The sequence below is a fragment of the Ornithodoros turicata genome, chromosome 4 (genome assembly GCF_037126465.1).
Source record: "Ornithodoros turicata isolate Travis chromosome 4, ASM3712646v1, whole genome shotgun sequence".
NCBI classification, from domain to species: domain Eukaryota; kingdom Metazoa; phylum Arthropoda; class Arachnida; order Ixodida; family Argasidae; genus Ornithodoros; species Ornithodoros turicata.
In genome coordinates this window covers 41,275,574-41,299,260 of record NC_088204.1, presented here as the reverse complement: position 1 = coordinate 41,299,260, position 23,687 = coordinate 41,275,574, and the positions used below count along the sequence as shown (strand labels likewise).

At 45.6% G+C, this 23,687-nt stretch overlaps 2 protein-coding genes across 7 annotated transcripts in view; both read left to right on the top strand.

Annotated features, from left to right (window-relative positions):
* The window catches only part of LOC135391454 (antizyme inhibitor 2-like), a 75,397-nt gene extending 60,531 nt beyond the window's left edge, over positions 1 to 14,866 (top strand). For both annotated transcript variants that reach the window (XM_064621711.1, XM_064621712.1), the window contains 6 exons: positions 1,547 to 1,707; positions 7,919 to 8,084; positions 8,210 to 8,360; positions 9,150 to 9,253; positions 11,817 to 12,025; positions 14,251 to 14,866. In XM_064621711.1, coding sequence (XP_064477781.1) covers positions 1,547 to 1,707; positions 7,919 to 8,084; positions 8,210 to 8,360; positions 9,150 to 9,253; positions 11,817 to 12,025; positions 14,251 to 14,305 — 846 coding nt within the window. In that variant the 3' untranslated portion in view covers positions 14,306 to 14,866. The remainder of the gene's footprint in view (positions 1 to 1,546; positions 1,708 to 7,918; positions 8,085 to 8,209; positions 8,361 to 9,149; positions 9,254 to 11,816; positions 12,026 to 14,250) is intronic.
* A 92-nt stretch (positions 14,867 to 14,958) lies between these two features.
* LOC135391453 (uncharacterized) lies at positions 14,959 to 23,104 on the top strand. 5 transcript variants are annotated; one of them, XM_064621709.1, is made up of 14 exons: positions 14,959 to 15,599; positions 15,657 to 15,777; positions 18,038 to 18,235; positions 18,315 to 18,530; positions 18,660 to 18,755; positions 18,857 to 18,946; positions 19,006 to 19,113; positions 19,200 to 19,286; positions 19,379 to 19,483; positions 19,548 to 19,691; positions 19,874 to 19,951; positions 20,033 to 20,250; positions 21,117 to 21,276; positions 21,928 to 23,104. In XM_064621709.1, the coding sequence occupies exons 2-14, from the start codon at positions 15,681 to 15,683 to the stop codon at positions 22,077 to 22,079; spliced, it is 1,749 nt and encodes a 582-aa protein (XP_064477779.1). In that variant the 5' UTR covers positions 14,959 to 15,599; positions 15,657 to 15,680; the 3' UTR covers positions 22,080 to 23,104. The 5 variants fall into 5 exon arrangements, with proteins under 5 accessions (XP_064477779.1, XP_064477780.1, XP_064477776.1 ...); XM_064621706.1 differs by lacking the exon at positions 14,959 to 15,599 and adding an exon at positions 17,935 to 18,011 and having other exon boundaries at positions 15,690 to 17,874; positions 18,105 to 18,235; XM_064621710.1 differs by lacking the exon at positions 15,657 to 15,777.
* The last annotated feature ends 583 nt before the right edge of the window (positions 23,105 to 23,687 follow it).

Here is a 23,687-nt window from a genome sequence, read left to right as displayed (position 1 = left end):
TGGGCTACTTTAGAACGCCAGAGCTGTTGTGGTTGGCTTGGGAGAATAAAATAATAATAAAAAATAATACATTAATTAATACCGCCACCAACAGTAACTGCTGTTCAACAGCAGTTACAACAGTACTTACAACAGTAAGAAAAGAAAAACTGAGTAACTCCTTAATTCTAGCTCGTGCAAAGTTGAAGGTCAGTTTTGAAGCCTTCTGTGGCCCCTCTTCTTTAGCGCTATTACGTTACGTTGGATATTCACAAAACTTGCAAAACATTTTCCAAGAGCTGGAGAACCATTTGCATTTCTTAACGTAAATTAGATAGGCTGAACGAACAATTCAATACAGCTGTATACGCTGCAAGCTTTCGAGTTTCTTTCTCTGGAAGTAACCACTGCGATGTAGGTTATGGTCCGGCGTACCATTTTTGGAATGTGCAGGGTATTTTTTCCCGCACCCCATTGTATGTACGACAATCTAGTAGCATATGCAATGTAGTTGAAGTTTGCGGTCTGTGTCTTGAGTTTTCTGTGACTACGGACGAATCTCATGTATACAAAAACAGAACTTGGCCACATATAGCGAACTGTGACTGAGAATGAGTAAGAATTACTATTTCCACTTGATGACCGTACGGAAAGCGTACGCCCCCTTCGGGCGCTTTGCATTTACCTATACACTGTGAGAACAGTAGTGGGGTCAACAAGCATTCACAATGATATGGTTTCGGTTTGTGATTGCTGAAAACGAGAGCCTTTACTGTAACACATCGCATACAGGGCAAAGTATTACCAAACTGGCGTATACGACCCCTCGTCCGGAGCAAGAAAGGGCAATATCACTCTGAATTCTGCTTGGCCTTAAGTATGTTATGCTGCTTTTAAGAGTATACGGTGTGTCATAAAAGCGCTTTCTCCTCAAATATAAAACGATAACGCTATCTATGAATGACCAGCAGATCTCCTTCCAAATAGGGGTAGGCCGCCGGCAGATTATCCGACAAAGAACAACGCCATCTTCCATATACCTCGATCAAACTTTCTTGAACGACGTACATTCAGCAGGTTCGTTGACATGACACCGTTCTCTTCCCTGATTTTTTTTTTTTTAATGGGAGGCATACATTTTTTTTTGTGACATTTATGCAGTATGTTAGCTGTCACCAGCTCGCGTGGTTCGGTGGTTAGTGTGCTGGCCATGTAACTTCAAGACTGGGAGGTGCTCGGGTTCGAATCCCGGTGCTGTCTGGGGTTTTCCTCAAACGCTTTCAGATGTATGTCAGCACAGTTCCCGTAGATGTCGGCCAAGGACGCACACTCCCCTAGGCCGTTAGTCGTGATGTTGTTCCACCTCTGGGAGGCCGATAACGGCGAGCCCTTTTACCGCCACCATGTTAGTTGTCATAACAAGGCGTACGCTTCCCACAATTCATGAGTGATTAGGGCATCTTTGAGTGCATTGGTTCGCATTCTGCGTGTTATGTGGTGAAGCTCTGCCTTAAGAGTACACACGTTTCTTGCCCTGTCACATATGCATAATTTTGATTTGTCACAGGTGAGCGAGCACTTCCCGAATGCTCGGTTGGTTCTTCGTCTTAAAGTGGACAACAAGAAAGCCTGGTTCGCAATGGGAGACAAGTTCGGCTGTAACCCAAGAGAGAGCTTCCAGCTGCTGCACATGGCCAAGGACCTCAACCTTTCTGTTGTCGGTATCTGGTATGTATAGTCATATTTGAAGATTAGAAAGTGAAGCAATCAGTTGGAGCTAAATTTTATGCGCTCTATTGAATTGGTTCCACTACGGCTCAGTCGTCGATTTACGAGTTCCGTCGCTTTGCGAACGCAATGCCCTCTGGAACAATAGAGTACCCCCTCTTAAAGGAGTACAGTGGGCCTTCCAAAAAATTTTCAGATTAAGACGTCTGATGAAAGTGTGTGTGTCATTTTACCGAAAGGCGCTAAAGTTTTTAATGTGTGAAATTTGTTTCCCAGAAAAAAACTCACATAAACATGGGTCCGCGCCTTCACCCTTAACTCACCACTCCGGGTATTTCGAGGAGGAGAAGGTACGATGCCACGTCAGCGATGACGTGATAAGGAGAACTCGTTCTGGTTCGCCAGTCAGTGGGGGTCAGCGCCTTGTCCCGTTGAGGCCGTAAACCAGTTTTGCCAGTTCTAACGGAGAATTGGGGATAGAAGGAGCGGCCGAATCATTACCGAGCCAGGAGAAAGGCTTTTTCAGAACCCCGAACAGCCGAGTAGAGATGACAACGGAGTAGCAGACAACATTTCTCTAGACCAATCAGCGAGCGTTCTCCTTATAGCGTCAGCGCGAGGTTCCAGGCAGATCACAGGCTGGTACTGCTCTTCACCACCGTTGCGCACGGTCGCTTTTTGCGGCGTACTTTAAATTGGATTTCTGCGATTATTATGACTCTGTGGTGTGAATTACTTCGCATGGTGCATCTTACTGGTCTACTTAACAGTTTTATAGGAAGAAAACAGGGTGTTAAAAATGACTTCTGTGCTACTTTAAAGGAGCATGGAAAGTGGGGAGAATTTTTTTTTTTCTTTGACAGCGTTCAAATGTGTCACCACTGTATTATGTTTTTACACCATAAATATACTGTCCTAGCGAACATATTACGCCCACGGCAGACGTTTTATCCCTCGCTCGCGCGATGCACTCCCCTTTTCTGTGGAGGCCACGTGACACGCCAGAGAACGTGCGTCACAATGTGACGAAGCACCTACATCCACTCAGAGGAGGGATCGCGGTGTGACGTCAGCCAGGATCGGTCATCGACACGGCGGAGGTCGGAGCGTCGTCTGCTGCGTACGTTTCTCGCAGTTTCTTCTGACAGACGCTTGTGCTCGGCAGCTCGGGTTGCGGTGCAGGTGCTTATTCTTTCTCCTCTTCTTGGAGGTTAAGTGACGTCAGCAAATGCCCATGGCTTGCTTTGCCGTTTGCATTGCTCGCTCGCGTCAGGTAGATTTAGCGACGGAGCAAGACATCGCTTCAGATAGATTCAGAAGTCAGCGCCAACGGATTTCACGACGCACGGTGGCGACTCGTAATCAGTCTCATTAAAATGTAGCCTGCATATTCTGTGTTCAGTGCCAGGTTGGACATCCTCGCGTTGAATCAAGGCAAGCCGCCTACTTCTTGCTGGCTCATTTGCAGGAACCTGACGCATCTGAAAGTCGCGCGTCCTTTTTGTTTTCGTTTGCGCAGCTTCGAACTCCACACGGCATTATTGCAGGCCTCCTCAATGAAGCACATACTTGTGTAACACACGTGCACGGGCAATTATACAGGCTCTATACTCTACCTTGATTAAATGGAACGAAAACGAGGGACGCATCAAAACGCAAAGAGCCACATTGAACACCGCCACATACGAGACGCCGATGCCGACGTACATGTGGTACGTACTCTCTTATCGTAGACGCACGCAATGATGATAAAAGAACCAGCGTAACATGCTATCGGTAAACGGATACCATTTTCAAAACGTGTATTTTTCTGTTTAATATCTTAGAATGAATAGCAGTGAACAAGTACACTCTTAGAAATGAACTTCACCGCAAAGCACGCTCCTAGCCAACCATAACCTCGAATGATATCGTTATCTGCCCCGATTTGTTGGAAACGGGAGGCGTACGCCTTTTTTGTGACAATTATGACAATTGCATAAGTGTCACAAAAAAGGCGTACGCCGTCCCGTTTTCAACAAATCAGGGGGTTAATCGTTTCACACGTTCAACTTAACGGCACGAGACAGCTGAACGAGTCGTTCAGGCTAACGAAACGAGCAACTTTATCGATGCTTTGCTGTGGTTAGAATCTGCGCTCCTCGTGAAGCTTCTTTAGCCGTGTTTACATGAATACGACACTAGCATATCGAATCGAGTCGAAACCGGAGAGAAGACGATACGCCACCGTTTACATGAATGCGCATCGAGCCCAGACCGGAGGTGGCGCCACGCCGTGTCATATCGGAAAGTTAGAGGCGCACTTCCGCAAATACTGCCGTTTCCGGTGTCCCGCTACCTTCGCACCGAACGCTGAAACGTCGAAAACGTAGCATCTACGCCCCATTTTCAAGCGTACTTCAGAATAAAATCTGCTCTACGGCTGCAAGCCCTGCTGCTTCTGTTAGTGTAGACCAACCTACATATCCAAAACGGAGCCTGGCTGCGAACTCCCTAATATCATCATCTTGTGATCCCGACTAGGAGTAGCAGACGACGCAACTAGCCCGCAGCCGAACGCCGCTTCCCATAATCCTCTCTTCTTGCCTTGATGCGCATCGTCTCTTTACATGCACAGTCTGAATGCGCACTCACCGTCTCGATCCACCTCTGTTTAGCGAATTGAATACGATACGCTCTCCTAGCGAATTGACGCGTTTACATGGGTGGATTCGATTCGACAACTGGATACGATACGCTAGTGTCGTATTCATGTAAACGCGGCTTTTGTGGTCATTTTGCGCGTTGCGAGCGCTCACGTGTTGTGATGTCACCGCCCTAAGCGAAGAGCAGTCTGGCAGCGAGGCTGCATCTTCCCAGACCAATAGGACTGTTTGACTTGTTCCGATAGCTCGCATTCTCGTGCTCTCACACATGCTCGTTGCGTTCCAATGTTCGTTCCCGTGCTCGTTCACCATCTTCTTTTTCTTTCCGTCTCAATATATGGCTCGCTAGTCGTGTGAAAATAATGAACAAACAGTACGTCACTGTAAGGATAATAGTCGAGCAATAGTAAAAAAATTGTAAATCATTTTCCTGCCCTGACGATGGTGTCGGGTGAGAATAGTCTTAAGTATGATACGAGAACTAGTGTGTGCTGAGTTCTAGGGCACATGGGAGTCCGAGACCAGAAAGGGAAGACGTAGTGGTATCAGAAGTATCAAAAGAAGAAAGAGGAGGAGGCTGCCCGCTCTCCTCAACGTATATACCTATTTCATTAACTTTATGTAAATTTTTCCTTCAAGCGTGGAAGTACAACGCGCAGCCTTACTGTCGGGCTTCATAAACAGTAGACTTAAAATAAATTCGCAGTGCAACGTTTTTCTAGTGAGCTTGAACAGAACGTTAGTGAACTGTTTTAATTCTGTGTTAGCACCGCGAACCAAGAGAATGTTATGGAACTATTCAAGACAATCGACCTCAGGAAATGTACAGAATCCTTTGCTCTTCACGTTCATTACAACATCAACACTACGTCCGCAAAGTAGTATTAAGGAGAACAATTCGAACACTACTATATGCATCCATTTCGCCTTTGTTATTCATCACAACACCCGTAGCTATCAAGACGGAGTGAAGTACATGGTCGCAAGTCCACACAAACGGTGCAGAGGTCGTTACGGATAACGAAACGAAGAAACTTATCGACGCCCTGCTGTGGCACAATCCCTCCTCCTCGTTTAGCTTCTTCGTTGAGGCTATCGTGCTCGTAACGAGCCGTTACGTGTTGTGATGTCACCGCCCTGAACAAACTACAGCTGCCAACGAGGCTGCAATCTTTTCGACCAATGAGGTTGTTTAATTTTGTTTGGATAGCTCGCATGGTATGTCTATGGTTTGTCTATGGCTCGTCGTTGTCACTTCTTCGTCTTCTTTCTCGTCTTCATCTGCATCTTCTCGGGAATATCTCACAGCCCTCATGTAACCACTGGTGTAAATACGATGAAAGGAGGAGCATGTCATTTTGTACACAGTCGTGGAGCAATGCATGTTCGTTTCTGCAGAAATTCCGCTTCTGAAAATCTCCAAATGAAGATGTTTCACACTTTAACGAGTGGGTAGACCCCGTGAGACTCGTTAGGCAAACGATCTCATTCGATCGTAACTGGACCGAGAGATTACGCCCCTGTCACTTTAACGAAAAGAGCGCGTCATACACCACGTGCTCGAGCTCCCGAGTGCCTCGCGCTTCGTTAGATCACGAGCCATGTAGGCGATGAAGCCTGTGAGCACGTGAACACATTCGTTAGGTAGACGACGCCGTCGGTCTTTACGCGAGCAAGAGATTAGGCCTTTGTCCCGTTAACGAAAAAAGCGCGTCACGTGAAACGAGTCACGTGTTCGTGTTAACGAGAGGTCCGCCCCTCGTTGGCTCGCGAGCGATGGAAGTGATTAAGCCCCCGGGCAGATAACGATATCGTTCGAGATTATGGTTAGCTAGGAGCATGCTATGCGGTGAAGTTCATTTTTAAGAGTGTATAGCACGTCGCTCTGCCTACAGCATACGAGTTTTTCGCAGCGAATGAGGAGCACCGCCGGTGTGACGTCACAGGACTGGAGGAGTGGCCTGGAGATCGTGTCCGGAAACCTCCCGCAGCGGCAGCGTTTTTTACAATTAAATTGCGTTTTAGTGGGACCTTATTGAGCCGAAATATTTTTCGTGTATGCTTTTCATGGGCCATTTCACGAAATACGAGCGGTTTTTATACAGCTTGAATACCCTTTCCATGCTCCTTTAATTCCAAACGTCGATTCATGAACTATTTTTCCTAGGAACGTTAACCTGTCATAAAGCACGAGTCGACTGCATGTGTAGGGTTCCGCGTTTTCGGTGTATCACATGGAATGATTTCGGTGTCACATTTTTAATGTTCGATTTTCCCCGATAAATCTGTTTTTTTCAGTTGATGGTGCGGGGCCTTAGTTGGTTTGCCTCTGACAATCGACGAATGCGTTCTGCGCGACACAGAGAACGGCGATTGTTTAAAGCCCTAAGAAACTCAGCACAAAATGATATCTGATTTAAGTGCGCCGCATAAGATATTCCTTCGGACGCGATGTTGACCATTTTTCTTAAAGGAACATTTCTTTGCAAAAACTTCTTGGCGCGGGTCGAAGGATGCCGCCTATATCGACAGTAACGCAAAAGGGTTCATTAGGCATTAGCAAAAGGCTTCGTTAATGCTGAGGTCGAGAGACCATAAGCGTTCACTCTTCGTTCATTCTCAAAAGGTGCGGAACGTAACGGGCGCGTCACCTCTAAAGCGTCCAGTGATCGTAGGTAGCATTTTGAGGAAACCAATGGAACGACCCCTTACCGCATTTGTTTCTCGAATGAACGTCCTGCGTAGGCACCTTCGGCTCGGCTCCAAAGCGCATTTGTACACCGGATACACCACGTGGGGGCAGAGGTGTGCGAAGCAGATAGCCATCGACACACTGATTCTTTCGCAGGGGCGGATTTCACTCGTTGCAAAACGCGCAGCAGGAAAAAACAAAAATGAATACATAATAACAGTGCAAATTAAAAATAAGGGGTCATCTCAGTGTTTCTGTAAGACAGAATAGCCGAAAAATTCCTCGCGTGTGCTTGCCGACATTTCGTTTTTTTTTTTTTCGATTTAAGTCGTATAACCCTACAGTCCAAATCGGGTAGGTAGCCACGTCACTGTGCACTTTTTTCCCGAGCTGATAACCAACTACCATTCCGAATGATATCATTCTGTGCCCTGTTCTGTGATCTGTTCAAAATGGGTGGAGTCGCCCATCTTGGACACATTATGCACGTCCAAGTTAGGCACCTCGTCCTCTTTTCAACAAACCAGGAGACATAATGGTATCATTCGGAATGGTAGTTGACCAGAAGCGTGGTACGCGGTGAATTTCTCTTTTTACAGTGCAGCCAATCCCGAAGGTCATCGTCACATTCTCTACCCTGATTCCTTGAAAACGGGAGACGTACACCTTCTTGTGGCCCATATGTAGTTATGTTAATTGTCATAAAAAGTCAGGAGCAACAACGATATAATTCTGTGGTTGGCCTTCAGGGTATTATCTGCGTGGTCAGGTTTCGTCGTCCACGGGCCGATACACGTTCTTGCCCATCCAAGTTCTAATGAGTTTACTTTCGAAAGGCAATTTTATCTAATGCCTGCCTTCCGCTCCTCCCAAGTTTCCATGTGGGTAGCAGCAACCAGGATCCTGACGCCTTCTCAGGAGCCATTGCCAATGCACGGAGAGCCTATGACCTGGCAACGTCATTGGGCTTCAATATTACTCTGCTCGACATCGGTGGAGGTTATCCTGGAGAGAAGGGTACCAAAGAAATATTCCTCAAGGTAAAATTGTTGAAGCAAAACGTAAACAATTATAGCTAAATGAAACTAAAACCGAAGCATTTGAATTAAAAGTAGCATTGCAGCGCAATGTCGCGTTACGTAAAATAAATGTTGTGTTACCGCAGACTGCTGACATCATCAGTGAAAACCTAGACCACTACTTTCCTCCGGAAATGGATATAGCTATCATAAGCGAGCCTGGCACATTCTTCGTGGCTTCAGCGTTCACCCTCTACGCCAAGGTCATCGGCAAACGAATCAATGAGGCCGAAAACAGTAAGTTACCCTGGCGGGCATCGTATTAATTGTGAAACAGAGGCGGCTGTCATGCGTGTCCGGCAGTACAAACATCACTCAAAATAGTATCCTGGTTTAGTTACACGGAACACGTATTTGGAAGAAGCTGAGGAGTGAAAAGAAACTCTGAGAATGACTTCAAAGTGAAAGCCTCACGCAGAACTATTGCTTATCCCCGATCACTGACGCCACGTTCAACGTATTCAAATGCAATGGACGAGCCTCACTTGAGAGCAACTTTACACTACACTCTTAAAAATGAACTTCACCACATAGCACGCTTCTAGCCAACAATCATCCCGAGTGACATCGTTCTCTCCCCTGATTTGTTGAAAACGGGAGGCGTACGCCTTTTTGTGACACTTATGTAGAAATGTTAATTGTCACAAAAAGGCGGACGCCTCCCGTTTTCAACAAATCAGGAGAGAGAACGACGTCACTCGGGATGGTGGTTGGCTAGGAGCGTGCTATGTGGTGAAGTTCATTTTTAAGACTATAGTCTTCGGCGTTTCGAACGCCGCAATGAAATGTCTGACATCCTGTTGAGGTTTTGTGTTGAACTGGAAGGAAGACGATGAATTCCATATAGGTAGTATGCGAACACCTAATTTGCAGGAAATGCAGTAGATGCATATTGTTCGACTTCCGTGTTTGTAGATATATTATACGTATATTTCTGAGCATAGGCGTGCACATTCACATCGTGCGAACACAAAGATGATAAAGGTTTTTCAGCTACAGCGTCCCGTGACCACTTCCTCTTTCCAGACACCAAGGCAAAGGAAATTATGTACTACATCAACGAGTCTGTTTACAAATCTTTCGTTGTCTCGCTCTTCAATGACGATCCGGTGGATCCACAACCACTGCTGGTAAGTGAAGCAGCCACCTCTCATTATTGGGATAATAAAGTTAATGTTTTTCCTTCGATTGGATGGATCAGCGACTTGTGTGCAACGACAGGTTGGCATCGAAATTTATTTCATCAGAATCAATTGATGATACAGCAACAACAAAACAGTGCTCATAAAACGAGTGCTGGGTGTTGAATATTTCAGTCTCACATAGGTTTTCTTCAATGCGGTTTTCTAGAAGGCTTTTGTTATGTGCATTCGAAGAAAAGCTGAATGCATAAAAGTTGTGTCTAGGCCCTGGGAGAACCCGGCCGCCACTGTTACAGGAATGAATGAATTTTATTTCCACTTTAAGTGTGGTGGGAGCCGTGAAAAAAAGTCGCAGTAACGACTGCGCGCGTACAGCGCGAGTTCGCCGCCCTGTTCAACTGACGTTGTAGTTTCCCGGCTAAGATAACTGCGAAAACTAGCGCGCAGTTCTAGTTCTAAAGCTGCGTTGCTCCTGTGTTAAAAAGCGGCAACAAATCAGAGGTCGGTAACTATCTTTGACATCGGTATGTTGCAAAATAATGGAACACATCCTGTGCAAGAGTATTGTCAATTTTCTGAATGAACACACGCTACTATAAAAGTACCAGCATGGCCTCCACAAGAAATGATCACTACAACGCAATCGTTGGAAACGGTGCACGATTTACGTGATGTGCTAAATGACAGAGGTGAAAGCGTTCGACACAGTTTCACACAGATCGTTGTTAGATAAATTACAATGGTATGGAATTAATATACGATTATAGATTGGGTACGATCATTTCTTTGTAATCAAAAACAGTACGTTGTTGTTAATGGCCACTCCTCCAGTGTTTGTGCAGTAAATTCAGGTGTACCACAAGGCTGTGTATTGGGACCGTTATTGCTCTTGTTTTATATTAATGACATCGCAGACAATGTCCCTTCTTCTACTCGAGTTAAACTGTTCGCAGATGACTGCATCATTTATAAACAAATTGACCAGACCGAATCAAATTGAGAAGATGACCAGGCACAACTAGCAAATGCAGTCCAAATGATTAATGAGTGGTGTAAGAAGTGGAAAATGAAACAAAATCCACAGATTGTTTGCGGGGTTAGCGCCGCGAAGCAACTGTGGCTATGAGCGACGTACAGACGTGGACAGATGGAGAGAGGACAGCAGGAAGGAGTGGGGGACAGGGGCGTTAGTATGCGTCCTGGGCCGACCTCAAAGGGAACTGTGCCGACATTCGTTTGGAAAGTCTTCGGGAAAACCCAGGGAAAACCTCGGACAGCACAGCCGGTGACGGGATTCCAATCCATGTCACCTCCCAGTCTCGTCGTGGAAAGCGATCATCCTAACCACTATGCCACGGGAGCTGGTGCACAGAAAAGCGTTGTATGCCACATAACTAACAAGACTTCACCACTTAAACATAAGTACTCCATTCAAAGCAACACAGTCCAAGAGGTGGAGTGCGTTAAATATTTGGCGGTAGTCATAACATCTGATTTACAATGGAAGAAACACATCTCTATTATTCTCATCACAGCGTATCAAAAATTAAGATTTTCAAAGGAAAGCTTCACAGTGCACTCTGGAACGTAAAGTTAATGGCATATACGCCAGTTATACTGCCATCATTGGAATGCGCTAGCCAGGTGTGGGACCCGCATAAGAAAACTGACGTCCGAGAACTAGAACGAGAACAGCGGATGGCTATTAGGTTTATTTATTTAACGTATGACAGAAGACAATCGGTCACGCAACTGCTACAAAATGCAAAAATAATAAAAGAACACTACAAAACCGTAGCAAGATAAATAGACTATACGCTTATTATATGTCGTATGATGGTCGACTACTACTGGTCGACTATGGTACTACGCCTTACATGAGAACACGTCCCGACAGGAATTTACGCACAACACATCCCAAACAGGGAGTTCCGATTCCCCTGCAAAATTTCATTCTTTGTCCGACTTCTTCCACAAACACTGGTAAACTGCTCTTTTGCCAGTGAGATATACAGCTTGCTATGTGAGTTGACTTAAGCTATGGGAATTTATATCAATACGTTTTAATTCTCTTTTTTATGGGACTCTGTTAAGCAGCTCAAGGTGTTGCTTCAAATTGTGATTTTTGTGGTATGTGCTGTATTGTTTCTTCTCCTGTAACAGCCCCGCAACACTGTTATCCTACTGCTACTGTTAATCCCTGGGTTAACAGTACGAATAAATAAAATCAGTGAATCAATAAATAAAACAACGACAAATTTACGAATAGGTACAATAAATCGTCCGCTATAGTCACAGTGGCATATGAGTGCACCATCGTTTATGGGGACTGAATTTGCATGAAATGTATCTTTGAAATAACGGATGTGCGCCTTTCTCATAAGCTTAATATAATTATTTCATAAGCCCACGAACGAACCTCTCATATCCCTGAAGACGATTAGTGCAGTGCATTTATCTTGTGTTGATTTGTTGTGGTGTTGTTGTCTACGCCAATATCTGCGAACCCGAGGGCGGATAACTCTAACGGGGATGTCTTTGTCTGGTACAGGAGAACGATGCCACTAAGGAACAAAGCATCATCTGGGGCATTACATGCGACGGCTTGGACAAAATCAAAGGCTCTTGCATGCTGCCGGAATTGAGTGTCGGAGACTGGCTCATGTTCGAGAGTATGGGTGCCTACACTATTACCCTTAACACGCCTTTCAATGGGTTCCCAAGTGCTGACGTCCTCTACAGAGCGTCAAAGATGACAGAGTAAGTTTGTGGCGACGTTGGTGTAGAACTCAGGTCATGTCAATCCTTACCTCAGGTCCCCACAGATACATTGTTTCAGTACTGTACTACATATGGTATGCATGTGCACGCGTGCACATCGTGTATAGTCAACGCACAATTTGCATTTACGTATAACTTCCACGCAGTATCGTAAGGAAAGGGGATGTGAACCGCCGTGATGTCGAATAGTGTACTGTTTTTTCACCGCAATTACATGTTTCTTAGAAGAAAGAAAGAAGAAAAAAAAACAATAACAAGGGTGAAATCTAATTATCCATTTGAGAACCAGTGGAAATCTCTTTGGTAACAGTAGCTTTGTTAATTAACGCTGAGTTTCTTTAGAACTACCAGAATGCAGCGGAAGGGCCACGTGCACGCGAATGTTAAAATATACGCCATATGCATCGTGGCGAACCGGCTCGACGTTTGTGTCGAAGAAGGCGATCATTGCGAAGTTTGTGTTATGTACTTGTTTCGACAGTCCAACGGGAACGAAATGACATTTCTCGTGAACGTAAGGGAACATAACTACTCTGAGGTTCATAACCACCTAACACACAAAATGACAAGCGCAAGCTTGAATGTTCGACGGCTCCCATATTCCGATATTTAATTTCTTGTGCACGACATTGGCTTGGTGCCTCCGATTCACCTTGCACGACCGGTTCCTTCGAAGGCACAGCGGGGATTGTTCCTGAGGGTTGGTACCGTCCCCCACAGCTCCCACAGTTTGAGATAATTCAGGCAACACTGGGCACGCTACCAACGGTGGTGATGGTGCTCGAAAAGCCTGCCGTAGTCGGCCATGCTCACGTGGGCAACGTTACGACTATCGTAGGGGGGACCGTGCGTCCTGGGCAGACTTCACAAGAAGCTATGCCGACATTTGTCTTTAATCCCCGTCTGAGGAAAACTCAGGGAAAACACCCAGACAGCATAGCCGGCGCATGGATTCGAACCCGGATCACCTCCCAGTCTCCTCGTGGAAAAGAAAAGAAAGCTGTGATGCGTAGTCTAGCCAGGCGGCCAATCAGGAATCTCCCCAATCAGCTGGCCTTTCGTCCGGTCCTGTCTACCATCCGCTTCTAATGGTTTTCGTGGCTGGCGCCCATTATTCGATATTCCAGAAAAGCTATGGCAAAGTTTGGTCCAAATACACATTCACTAGATAACCCGTACCGACCCAAAAGCCACATATTAACTGTGCGTGCAGAGCTCATTGCGTTGCATTCGTTGACACAATGTAACCAAACCATGTTGAACTTTGCAAAACACACACACCGTCTATTCTTAGACGGAAGCGAGGCTCACATGAGTGCGTGCAGTTTCGAGCATCTTCTTTCGTTGCCTGCATCAAAGGTTACGAAGAAACGGAATGTACGGAATGCTATTTTCGTTGTCACTATCACTGTCGTGGCGCTCGAAAGTGTTGCTCAGGCTTCAGCTCACCGCAGCATTCCAGTTCCGAAGTTGATAAACTGTCCGTGGGATGACATTTCTGTCGGGAACCCCCCCCCCCCCCCCCCACTACAACACGCACAAGGTCACTCTAAAAAATGAACAAGTACGAGAACGCACTTCTCTTTTAACACAATACGGTGCTGTCAACAGACATCGCCGGGACGCTGTGACGGTGCTCGCAGGTGCCTGGTGCCCACGATATAGTGCTACGTTCGAAACTTTGTCAACGGACTGGAGCACGAAACGCCCTTCGGCCAATGGATATCGCTGATGATTCCACAATGCGGTAAAAGCACGTGGTTATGACATGGTAATTTTTTCAGTGTTGCGGAGACTGAATCTGTGGAGGCCTAGCTGGTTTGTACGACCAGGTTAAGGGGACTCTGGGAGAGGAGGCTGCAGCTACTTTTTTGTCTCTATGCCCAAACCCATGCGAATAGCGCATGCTCACGACGCGCCCCTTGACCCTCTTTATTTTCAACCCCAAATACTTTATTCTGCCGGGTGCTGTTCCCTAGGCAATACCGGTGCTATCTGCGTTCATTTCGTATTTTGTTTCTGTTGAGTTCGTTTAGCATGCTACCTACAGATACAGCCCGGAAATCATATTTATTCTTGTTCTTAATTGCTTACTGAATTTCGTGCACAGGGTACGCTGTCGCTTTGTGCTGTGTATTGTCCTTACCATACAATAATAAAGTTCATGCAAGTCGTTCAACTAACATTTGTTGTTCTTTCTACAGGGAGGATCTCCGGAAACGGGAATTGCTAATCGAAATCGTGGATTGTGCCTCATAACAGAGTGGCAGTAAATTAGCTGCAACAAGGATATGATTTGTACCGTTTGAGTTCAGATTGTGAGAGCGCCGTCTTACAGACTGCTGCTGTTCGCTCGATATGAGCGAAAATATATAAGTGTTCGCGAAATAAAAAAGGGGATCAACGCAACAGGAGCTCAACGCGCTCATCTTTTCGGAACATCATGGCGAGACGGGTATTCTGTAGAAGTAACGCTAGAATGTACTCCAGCTTCGCGAGATACGAAGTGAGAAAACATTGCATTGCTGTTTCGAAGACGTTGAATTTCGTCTCCACCGTATATGAACGAGGCAGGAAGTTAGAATATCACAGGGGCGTTAACAGCAGTTGCTGTCAGCGATAAAAGATGTGAATCAGTTTGCAAGGTACACAGAACTTGCAAGCGCATGTGTGTTTAGTGCCTTACAGGATGTACTCAGTGTGGAGAGTAATACAATGTATTCTGTAGGCATTAGGTACGCCAACAAGGACGCAAATCTTGTAACCAAATGAAAATGTATTTATTTTCAGTGATCAATAAACATACCCTTTTAAGTGCAATGCATCGTCGGAATTTATTCTCTCGCTTGACCGATGTGTAAAACATATAGGAGTCGCAGAAGCGTTGTCATGTATGTAGATGAAGAAACAGCAGACAAAAAGGAAGTAACCCCAGAAAACACATAGTGATCCCGGGGACGTCCGAATTGTTGCCCAACGTCCGTCGTCCCACATTGCCAGTCCCTGGGAGGAACCGCGGACGTTTTCCTCGGATTTGCTTCTAAAAGCCGCCGGAGATCCGCCGTCGGAAGAGCGGGGGACACAAAAAGTAAAACCGAAATTATATTTGACGGACCGTCGTCCCACAATGCCAGTCCCTGGGAGGAACCGCGGACGCTTTCGTCAGATATGCTTCTAAAATTCGCCGGAGATCCGCCGTCGGAGGAGCGGGGGGGGACACAAAAAGTGAAACCGAAACGACAGGCTACGAGACACGTACAGACCGCCATCTGGTTGAGCGGGAACGCGCAGAAAGCGTGCGAATTGCTTCCTCTCAAAATATTTGGGTGCCAAACATCCATTATGTGAGTTATTTGTCATATGTTTTTGTTGTTACAAAGACCTTTATGGACATAAGCACCATCAGCACATTTGGGTACGAAACTATTCCCTGACCAAAACGACCAACCAAAAACCAGCCACCGGTCGAGGCGGGAAACCAGCCGTGAATGGCGTCCACATGTTGTCGTTGGCATCTTGAAGGTGATATTTTTAGCGAGGATGAGCGAAAAAGGTAAGTTTTGTGGTTTAAACGTCACGATCACACGCAATTTGATGCCGTATGTTTTAGATCGGCGCCACGGGACCTGTATATATGCCGGTTGAGATTTCTGTCGGGCTGCAGACAGACTGTCGGTTGCCATTCACTGGCGAAAGAAGAGTTTTAAGTTCGGTGCATTCTGTTCAGACTGGTTAGTATGTCAAAGTGGAGTAAATCTACGTTGCGTAGACATGTGCGGCAGTGTGTAGAGAACAGTTTGTCGATGTGTAATGCAGCCAACGAAAGCCCAGGAGCACCACCGGCTCCCACTGCCGGCTCTCCTCGTGATGTTCCGCAACAGTCATTCCGTATGGTCGAGGCGAACACCACTCATGATTTACCTACGGAGATGGCAGCTCACGATTTATCTTCGGAGATGGTTTCTAATCGCCTCTACACGTATCAACTTCAATCGGTAGAGGAGGCCAACGAACGAACTATATCATCTGAAAGACATACACCCATTTCAGAACAACCTTGCACTATTATTGAGGGTTCCAACAGTGACAGTACAGAGGACGCATTTAATGAAATCCTTCGGGCGTGGGCTTTGCATTCGAGTGTGACTCATACCGATCTTTCTTCGTTACTGAGGGTATTGCGAACTCATCCCTCTCTGTCTTCCCTGCCCGCCTGCGCAAGAACGTTACTCCGAACTCCTCGAAGTGCGACCGGCGTGCAGGAAATGGGGAATGGGAAATACTGCCACTTTGGACTCGCTTCTGGCCTGCAGTACGAGTTAGAAGGGCTACAAAATGTCCCAGACACCATTTGCATAAATATAAACGTTGATGGGCTGCCCCTCGCCAAAAGTTCAACAGATCAGTTCTGGCCCATTTTGTGCCTCGTCACAAACTGTGGACAAAGTACGCCTTTCCCTGTCGGTGTCTTCTTCGGAAAATCCAAGAACCTATGTGCAAACACGTTTTTGAGGCCATTTGTTTCAGAGCTTAGTGAAATACTCGCGAATGGAGTGGCGGTCAGTGCAAAAACAGTGGCAGTTAAGCTGGATGCAATAGTGTGCGATGCACCTGCCAAAGCATACATTCTTGGCATCAAGGGTCACAACGCGTATGCAAGCTGCACAAAATGCGTAACACAAGGGGAGTACCAGCAGGGTCGTGTTTGCTTTCCGCAGCTGGATGCTGATGCAATGACAGACGAACGTTTTCGCTGTGGCACCTTTGAGCAGCACCATGTCAGTGAGACTATTTTAAAGGAACTGCCTATAGATATGGTACGACAGGTGCCTTTAGACTACATGCATCTCGTGTGTCTAGGTGTGGTCCACAAGCTCCTGACTTTGTGGTTCAAGGGTGACAGATCGTATCGACTTGGGAGAAGCACCAAGGACCGGATCTCCCTCGAGCTTCTGAGAGTGGAACCTTACGTGTGCTCGGACTTCTCCAGGAAGCCTCGTACTCTCACTGAATTAGACAGGTGGAAGGCCACAGAATATAGAACGCTGTTGCTCTACACTGGCCCCCTTGTGTTGTTGTCCAGAATACCAAGCCACCTCTATGCAAACTTCATGGTGCTGCATACTGCGGTCACCATTTTGTGCAGCCGCAGTCTTACTGAGCAATATGCAAACTATGCACACCAACTTCTTGTACTTTTTGTTCAGGTGTTCACGACACTGTATGGACCGCACATGGTTTCCCACAATGTTCACAACCTCATTCACCTAACCAGTGATGTCCGTGAGCATGGCCCTCTCGATAAGTGGAGTGCATTTCCATTTGAAAACTATATGCAGACGCTGAAATCTATCATCAGGAAACCAGATCGTCCGCTTGAACAGCTTCACAATCGTACAATGGAACGTCGAAAGCTGCCAAAACAGCACAAGCATACCAGTCTGGATGTGAAATGTTCCATCATCCACACAGGAGGTCCACTTCCTTTGAACTGCAGTGGGTCCCAATACAAAAAGGTTGTGGTACCAGGAAGGTTCACCCTGCGCACACAAAAGAGGGACAACACATGTGTGCTGCAGGACGGATCAATAGTTCGTATTGAGAACCTCGTGTGTACTGATAACTCAGGCGAGGTCCTTGTCATTGGAAGAAAGTTCGTGAACCCTGGTGACCTCTACGTTTATCCCTGTAGGTCATCGAAGTTTGGAATACACTCCTGCCGCACATTGTCATCCTTGGGTTGCTGGCCATTATCCCGTGTTGCCCTAAAATGCATTCGATTGCCGTTCAGGGACCGCTTCGCTGTCTTCCCTCTTATCCATACCAATGTGAGCTAAGGTTTGAAGATTCAAGCTTGTAAATAATGACTTGTTATTTAATATGTACAGGACCACTCATGTTCCGAATCGTTTCCTCCTCATCCATGCTCACGTGAACTGTGTTTGAAGCCACTGCTTTGTACAAAGTATGTTGATTTTTATTTTTGCATAGGGTCATTCCCATTTCGAATTATTAAGTTTCCTGAAGAAGGCAGTGCCATCGCACTTGTACATGCCAGTTGGAAACGTGACGGGAAATGCGCATGGCCAAATGAGAAAAACCCGAGGCGCCTCGAGCAGATGGTCTTGAGAGGTGCGGAACCCCAGCCTGACTGGCAGCTGCATGACTGCATTGAAGTTGCGAAATTTGGTATGATACTGCTAATCTGCCTTTGTGATGTTGCAGTCTCGGGTTACAGCTAACTAATTAATTTTCTTTTTTTTTCAAGACACCTATAAGGAAGCACGAATAAAGCTGCGGTGTGCTGAAGATACATCTGATATCTGCAGTGACCGCGAGTACGGCCGAGGAAAAAGGAAGAAGAAGCGCAAAGTATGGTCTGATGAATCCCACGAGGTCAGCAGTTTCTCAGATGACGACGATGGCAATTACCAGACATCCGTTCTCCCGCGACCACCGACACCGCCTGAGACAGCATTTCTTGGTTCGCACTGATGAGCACATTTTCCTGCAACATATAGTTATTTTTTTAAACCTTTTCTAAAGATGGCTGTCAGATCTCCCAATGTAGATTATATGTTCACATCTCCTAACCCAAAATTCAAAATTATAGGTTTATACCCCATGTCAACACCAACAGCTGAACCGGTTCTTCAAAGCTACGTACAGGTCGCTAATTGTGGCAGAGGCTCCTATGAGCAGTTGCAAGGTAGTTGACTTTCTGTCGGTCGACTTAAACAGATGGTATTGCACCTATGGGCCCCATAAAAAGTTGCAATGGTGTCACACCTTGCTCTTGCTATATTTCAGCCTGTCCATCGCTTGTTGGCGGTTCCGCACGTCCCAGGCCCTCATCTCAGCCACAGCCTTCACGTCTGCCTGCCTCCTCGCAACACCAGGGTGAGTAACAAATAGACTGCAATTTCAAAGGTGTGTAAAAGCCACGAGGTGCCCTAAAGTACGCAGTGGACAACCACCAAGCTCTACCTCGCACGCACATGAAACATCGCATCACGAACTCTCAACATCCCAGCAATGGCCGTCTACCAGTTTGCCGGCACGTTGCGGTGGGTAACAGTACACAGCATACTCAATGCAGTGCAAAATTATTGCTTCTGGATTTCATGACGTGTATACTATGTGCAACCACCAGGCTCAACATCAGGTCCGTCCACACAGCAGCATGAATTCTCGTCATCGCAACCATGGTTGCCGCGCCCACCTTCATTGCAGCATCAGGGTGCGTACAGGCAACAACATGCCCAAAACAATAGAAAGTCGATATCCAAGAAGGTACTGGGTTTCATGACACACGCCATATTAAACCACCAGGCTCTATACTGACCTTGCCCTCAGAAGGACCTGAAGCACTGCAACATGAACCTTCGTCAGCTGAGCCATGGCATCTGCACACTGGCGGTACAACCCAGCATCAAGGTAAATGACGGCTGCAGTGGGCAGCTTGTTCTTCAGTTACAATGCTATTTTTATATGGAACAAGGTAATGGCTTCCATGGTGGGTGCGAAAGACAGCCACTAAGTGCCACAAGTGGCCCACCATTGCACTGTTGTGAAACGCCACCGCAGACATTGTTGCAAGCTCAGTCATGGGACCCTTCTCCTCGTGGGGCTTCTGAGGACCAAGGTATTTGGACCTGGGGTATTCTCATAAAACTAAAGTGGCACTCCTTATCTCGTGTTGAGTTGTGATTGGCCAATCGTTGCCAAGTCACCAATCACAGCTCAGCACGGCATAAAGAGCCTCACTTTAGTTTGACGTCAATGCGGCCCTTGGACTGCTTTGGCAATTACGCTGCTTTCCACTAGGTGTCAGGGGCCAAAACACGAAGCACCCACGAGCAGCAGATCGCACATCAAGCCACGCGTACCAGAACTTAAGCTCAGGTAATGTAGGCATTGCCTGTTATACTGCTCAATTGAGCTGCCATCTTTCTGCATTTGCTTCATGAATCTACTATTTTGTAGGATACTGTCAGGAAACACTAACACTTCTGCACACCATAAGGCTAGTGCAGCAAAAGCAAAGTGAGCAGTTGCTGGTCATTATCAGCAAGCTGAACAGCAGCACCACTGTTGATCAACTGTCGACTGCAAGCTGCTTCGATGAGCAGATTAAAACTACAGAGGAGCTCATGGCCTTCGAAGAGGAGCTAAAGAACAACCCTGAGAAAAGAAACCAACTTGTAAGTTTGACATGTCTTGTTAATTTGTCTACGTAACAGATATTGGCATTCGTACAACTTGCAGTGATTTAGGTCGAGGAGAAATCCAGCCATCCGCTAGACCACAAAATGAGAGAAAGCCTTAGTGGAAAGCCGCCGATATTTCAGACAGGGGCTGTTCTTCTGGGCCCCGAAGAGGAACAGTCTTAGTAACGAAATATTGGCGGCTCTCCACTGAGGCTTTCTCTGAGTTTGCAGTGATTTAGTATGTCTAGTTCCCATGTCTAGAAATGTGCACTTGGACACTGAATTCAGTGTCTCTGTGGCAGGTTAAAGCAGCAGCATATAAAAAATGGGGGCTTTCTTCAATGCCAGCGGTGTGCTCACACAACATAGTAAATAATTTTTGCTGTTGTTATCATTCATAATATAAATCATCCTCACTGTAGTTGTGGCACTTCCTGACCTTTGTTGCTTTTGAGCCACAAAGCTTACAATCACAACACAGTGAGTTGTCACCAGGTCAGTTGCACTGTGAGTCGTGCAGCTGTTGTGGAAGCTGTTGCCATCGTGGAGAATATCTCAAGCACAGTATTTCGTAAGCTTGTTTCAAAAGCAGTGCTATAAATGCACTAATGCTCACGTTGTGTTCACTTTCGCAAATTTTGCGATAGTAAAAAAAATTGTGAAAAATGGTACTCGCGAACAAATGCGTTCCGTACGTCTTAACTGGCAACCTGCTCCCGAAGTCGCGAAACCATGCCCTTGACACGTCAGGTGGGACACCATTGATCTACGTTGGTTAGTGCCACTGATATGCTTTTTATTTACATTTCATGATTCCATTACTTCTCTTCCAAATGTTCTGACAGTGGGCTTCTTTGCAGAAGCTCTTTATGAAATTCATAGGAGGCTCTGATGTAGGAGAGAAAACAAGCAGGATCTTGTCAAAATTGCTGTCGATCAACGTGGGCAAGGATTTCAGCCTCCATGGTACGAAAGGGAAACGAAAATTCACTGACCTCCAGATATGGAAGCTGATGTGCGGTACGTACTATCTCAGCAGCTTTCTTTTAATGTGGCCTTTAATTCGCTGATGTGTCATTCAAATTCTGGTATTGCATTTCTATCAGACGCAAACTTCATTTTTTGTTCAACTTAAACCAAGGCGATATACCGCTTGCATGAATTCCAGCAATTACCCAATTACTGTGGATGTGACGAGGGTACAGATTTCGACACCAATGTCCATGTATAAGTGTGGCGGCGAGGTGACAACAAGTACTGTGAACCAAAACATGTGGACCTAGATAAGCTGCCTAAATTTTCTCACCCACCGCAAAAAAAATTGTTAAATTTTCCCCACCTCACATAACCTCAAAAACTTTTTGAAAATTTCCTTCATCTCATCTCAACAGTTTTAAAAAATAATTTCCTCACCTCAAGCATCACCAGAAAAGTTGGCCTTCACCTCAGATATCTTAAGGTGAGGGGTGATGGAATCCTCATGCTCATTTGCCCTCAGAGGGCGCTCACCTCTGGTCATTGGTATCATGCAGGCGCAAGGAAGGCCATAACCTTTCCATGACAGCTTTTAAATGTTGCAAACTATTTATACTTCAAGAACATGAACTGTATCCTATATGACTTATGACCTGTGATACATGACCTTTAGCATATGACATGTTTTATTATCAGGTTGCTTGGTGCCAGTGAACCAACAGCAAGCTGAAAAGGAAGGTACTATGAAAAACGTAGAAAAAGCTGCACAGTCATGGTTGCGTCATGCCCCTGATACCTACAAAAAGCAACAAGCCAAAGCAAGTGGAGAAAGTGCCAGTCAGCAGTAAACATGTTGCGGGCACCACATTCAGCATACAGACATTGAGCCAGTCTCATCCGTGCCTTCCATGACGTTAACATATGCTCACGCTGAGTGTATGTTTGTGTGTGTTTGAACTGTATTCTTACCTGTTGACCTATTTTACATTGTTGTTTGTGAGGTGTATAGCTGACAACATTGTGTGTAACTGCGAACTTCCTCTGCAGCACAGAAATGCAACTGATCTACCTAACACAAAATGCGGTGCTTGTGGGTACACGGGAGCTCCTACACCAAACAAAAATTACCGTACTTTCTAAATATTGTAATGTCTTGTTAGTGTCATGTTTCTTTTTTATGCTCACTCTTACTAGTCACATTTGCACTTTCATGCCACCATATGTGCCTTGAACTCGTTTATTTTATGCAGATGCATCACAAGACAACGACTTTTTATATTGATACAACTTGGGATGCAGTTTAGGTGCCCTGTGCGCCCAGTTGTGTTTTCTTACCTAGTCAGTTCTTTCGGTTCTTCATGTTAGAGGAATATGTACTAGAATGCCGTCCTCTGTACTTCATTTACTATTCATACAACATTGAATAAGTATGTCTTTGAGCAACAACACATGCTCAATTTATATTGGTTAAATACCACATACTGTGATACCAATGTAAGTGACACAAATGCATGCACTGTTAGGCTTTTTGTCCAGCTTATGCAACGAATGAGAGGTTTTTATTACAGCTAGTTGAATTCAGTTTTCTGAGTTCAGAAGTCCTGCCAAGTGAATTCTACGTTTTATTCACCAGTATTGCAACGCCACTACACATTTGTCGAAAGTACTTAACGTTCCGTAACAGTTTATTAAAGTGCCTGTGTAAACAAAAAATAGCCCGCCTCACCATGTGTAGATCACTTCATTGTACAGTGTCGCTTTATTAGTTGCAGGGTATGCTACGCATGGTTTCAGTTTTGTAAGCATGCCGATCATGAACACTTGCTTTTATGGAATCATACAGTGTATTTTCAATGTAAGCTGAATACGTCACAAGCAAAACAACAAAATAATAGATGACATTACCTTTAGAGTGTTTGTGTTCCAAGCATGCAGTACTTTTATGTTGGATACAGTGGTACAGAAAACAGAAATAACAAAAATAGCACCAATTGTTTCACCACTCTGTTTGCAAAGCTCTTCATGGAGAGTGATAAAATGAACCCCGATGCTGTTTTTGTTGTATATGGAAGAAACAGATACAACATAAAGGTACCACATGTTTCTAACGCAAACACTCTAAAGGTAACGTCAGGTATTATTTTCTTGCTTTCTATGCAAGGTATTCAGTTTCTATTGAAAATATAAGATTCGTTAAAAGCTAATAATCATGATCTACATGCGTACAAGGTCTAAACCATGCGTAGTAGTAACTGGAGTACAGAACAGCTGATTTAGCAAGCAACAAGCCAGGTATGCAACATCCGAAATAAAGCCACCGTTCATCCCGAGAGTATCCCAACGAAGCATCCCTTGGACTTCCGAAAGCACATTTTCGGAGGTTCACTCGGAGCATGTAGGGGATGGGCAAGGGACGAAGTCATGCAGTCCCAGGGACAGCCGCATGATCCGAAGGC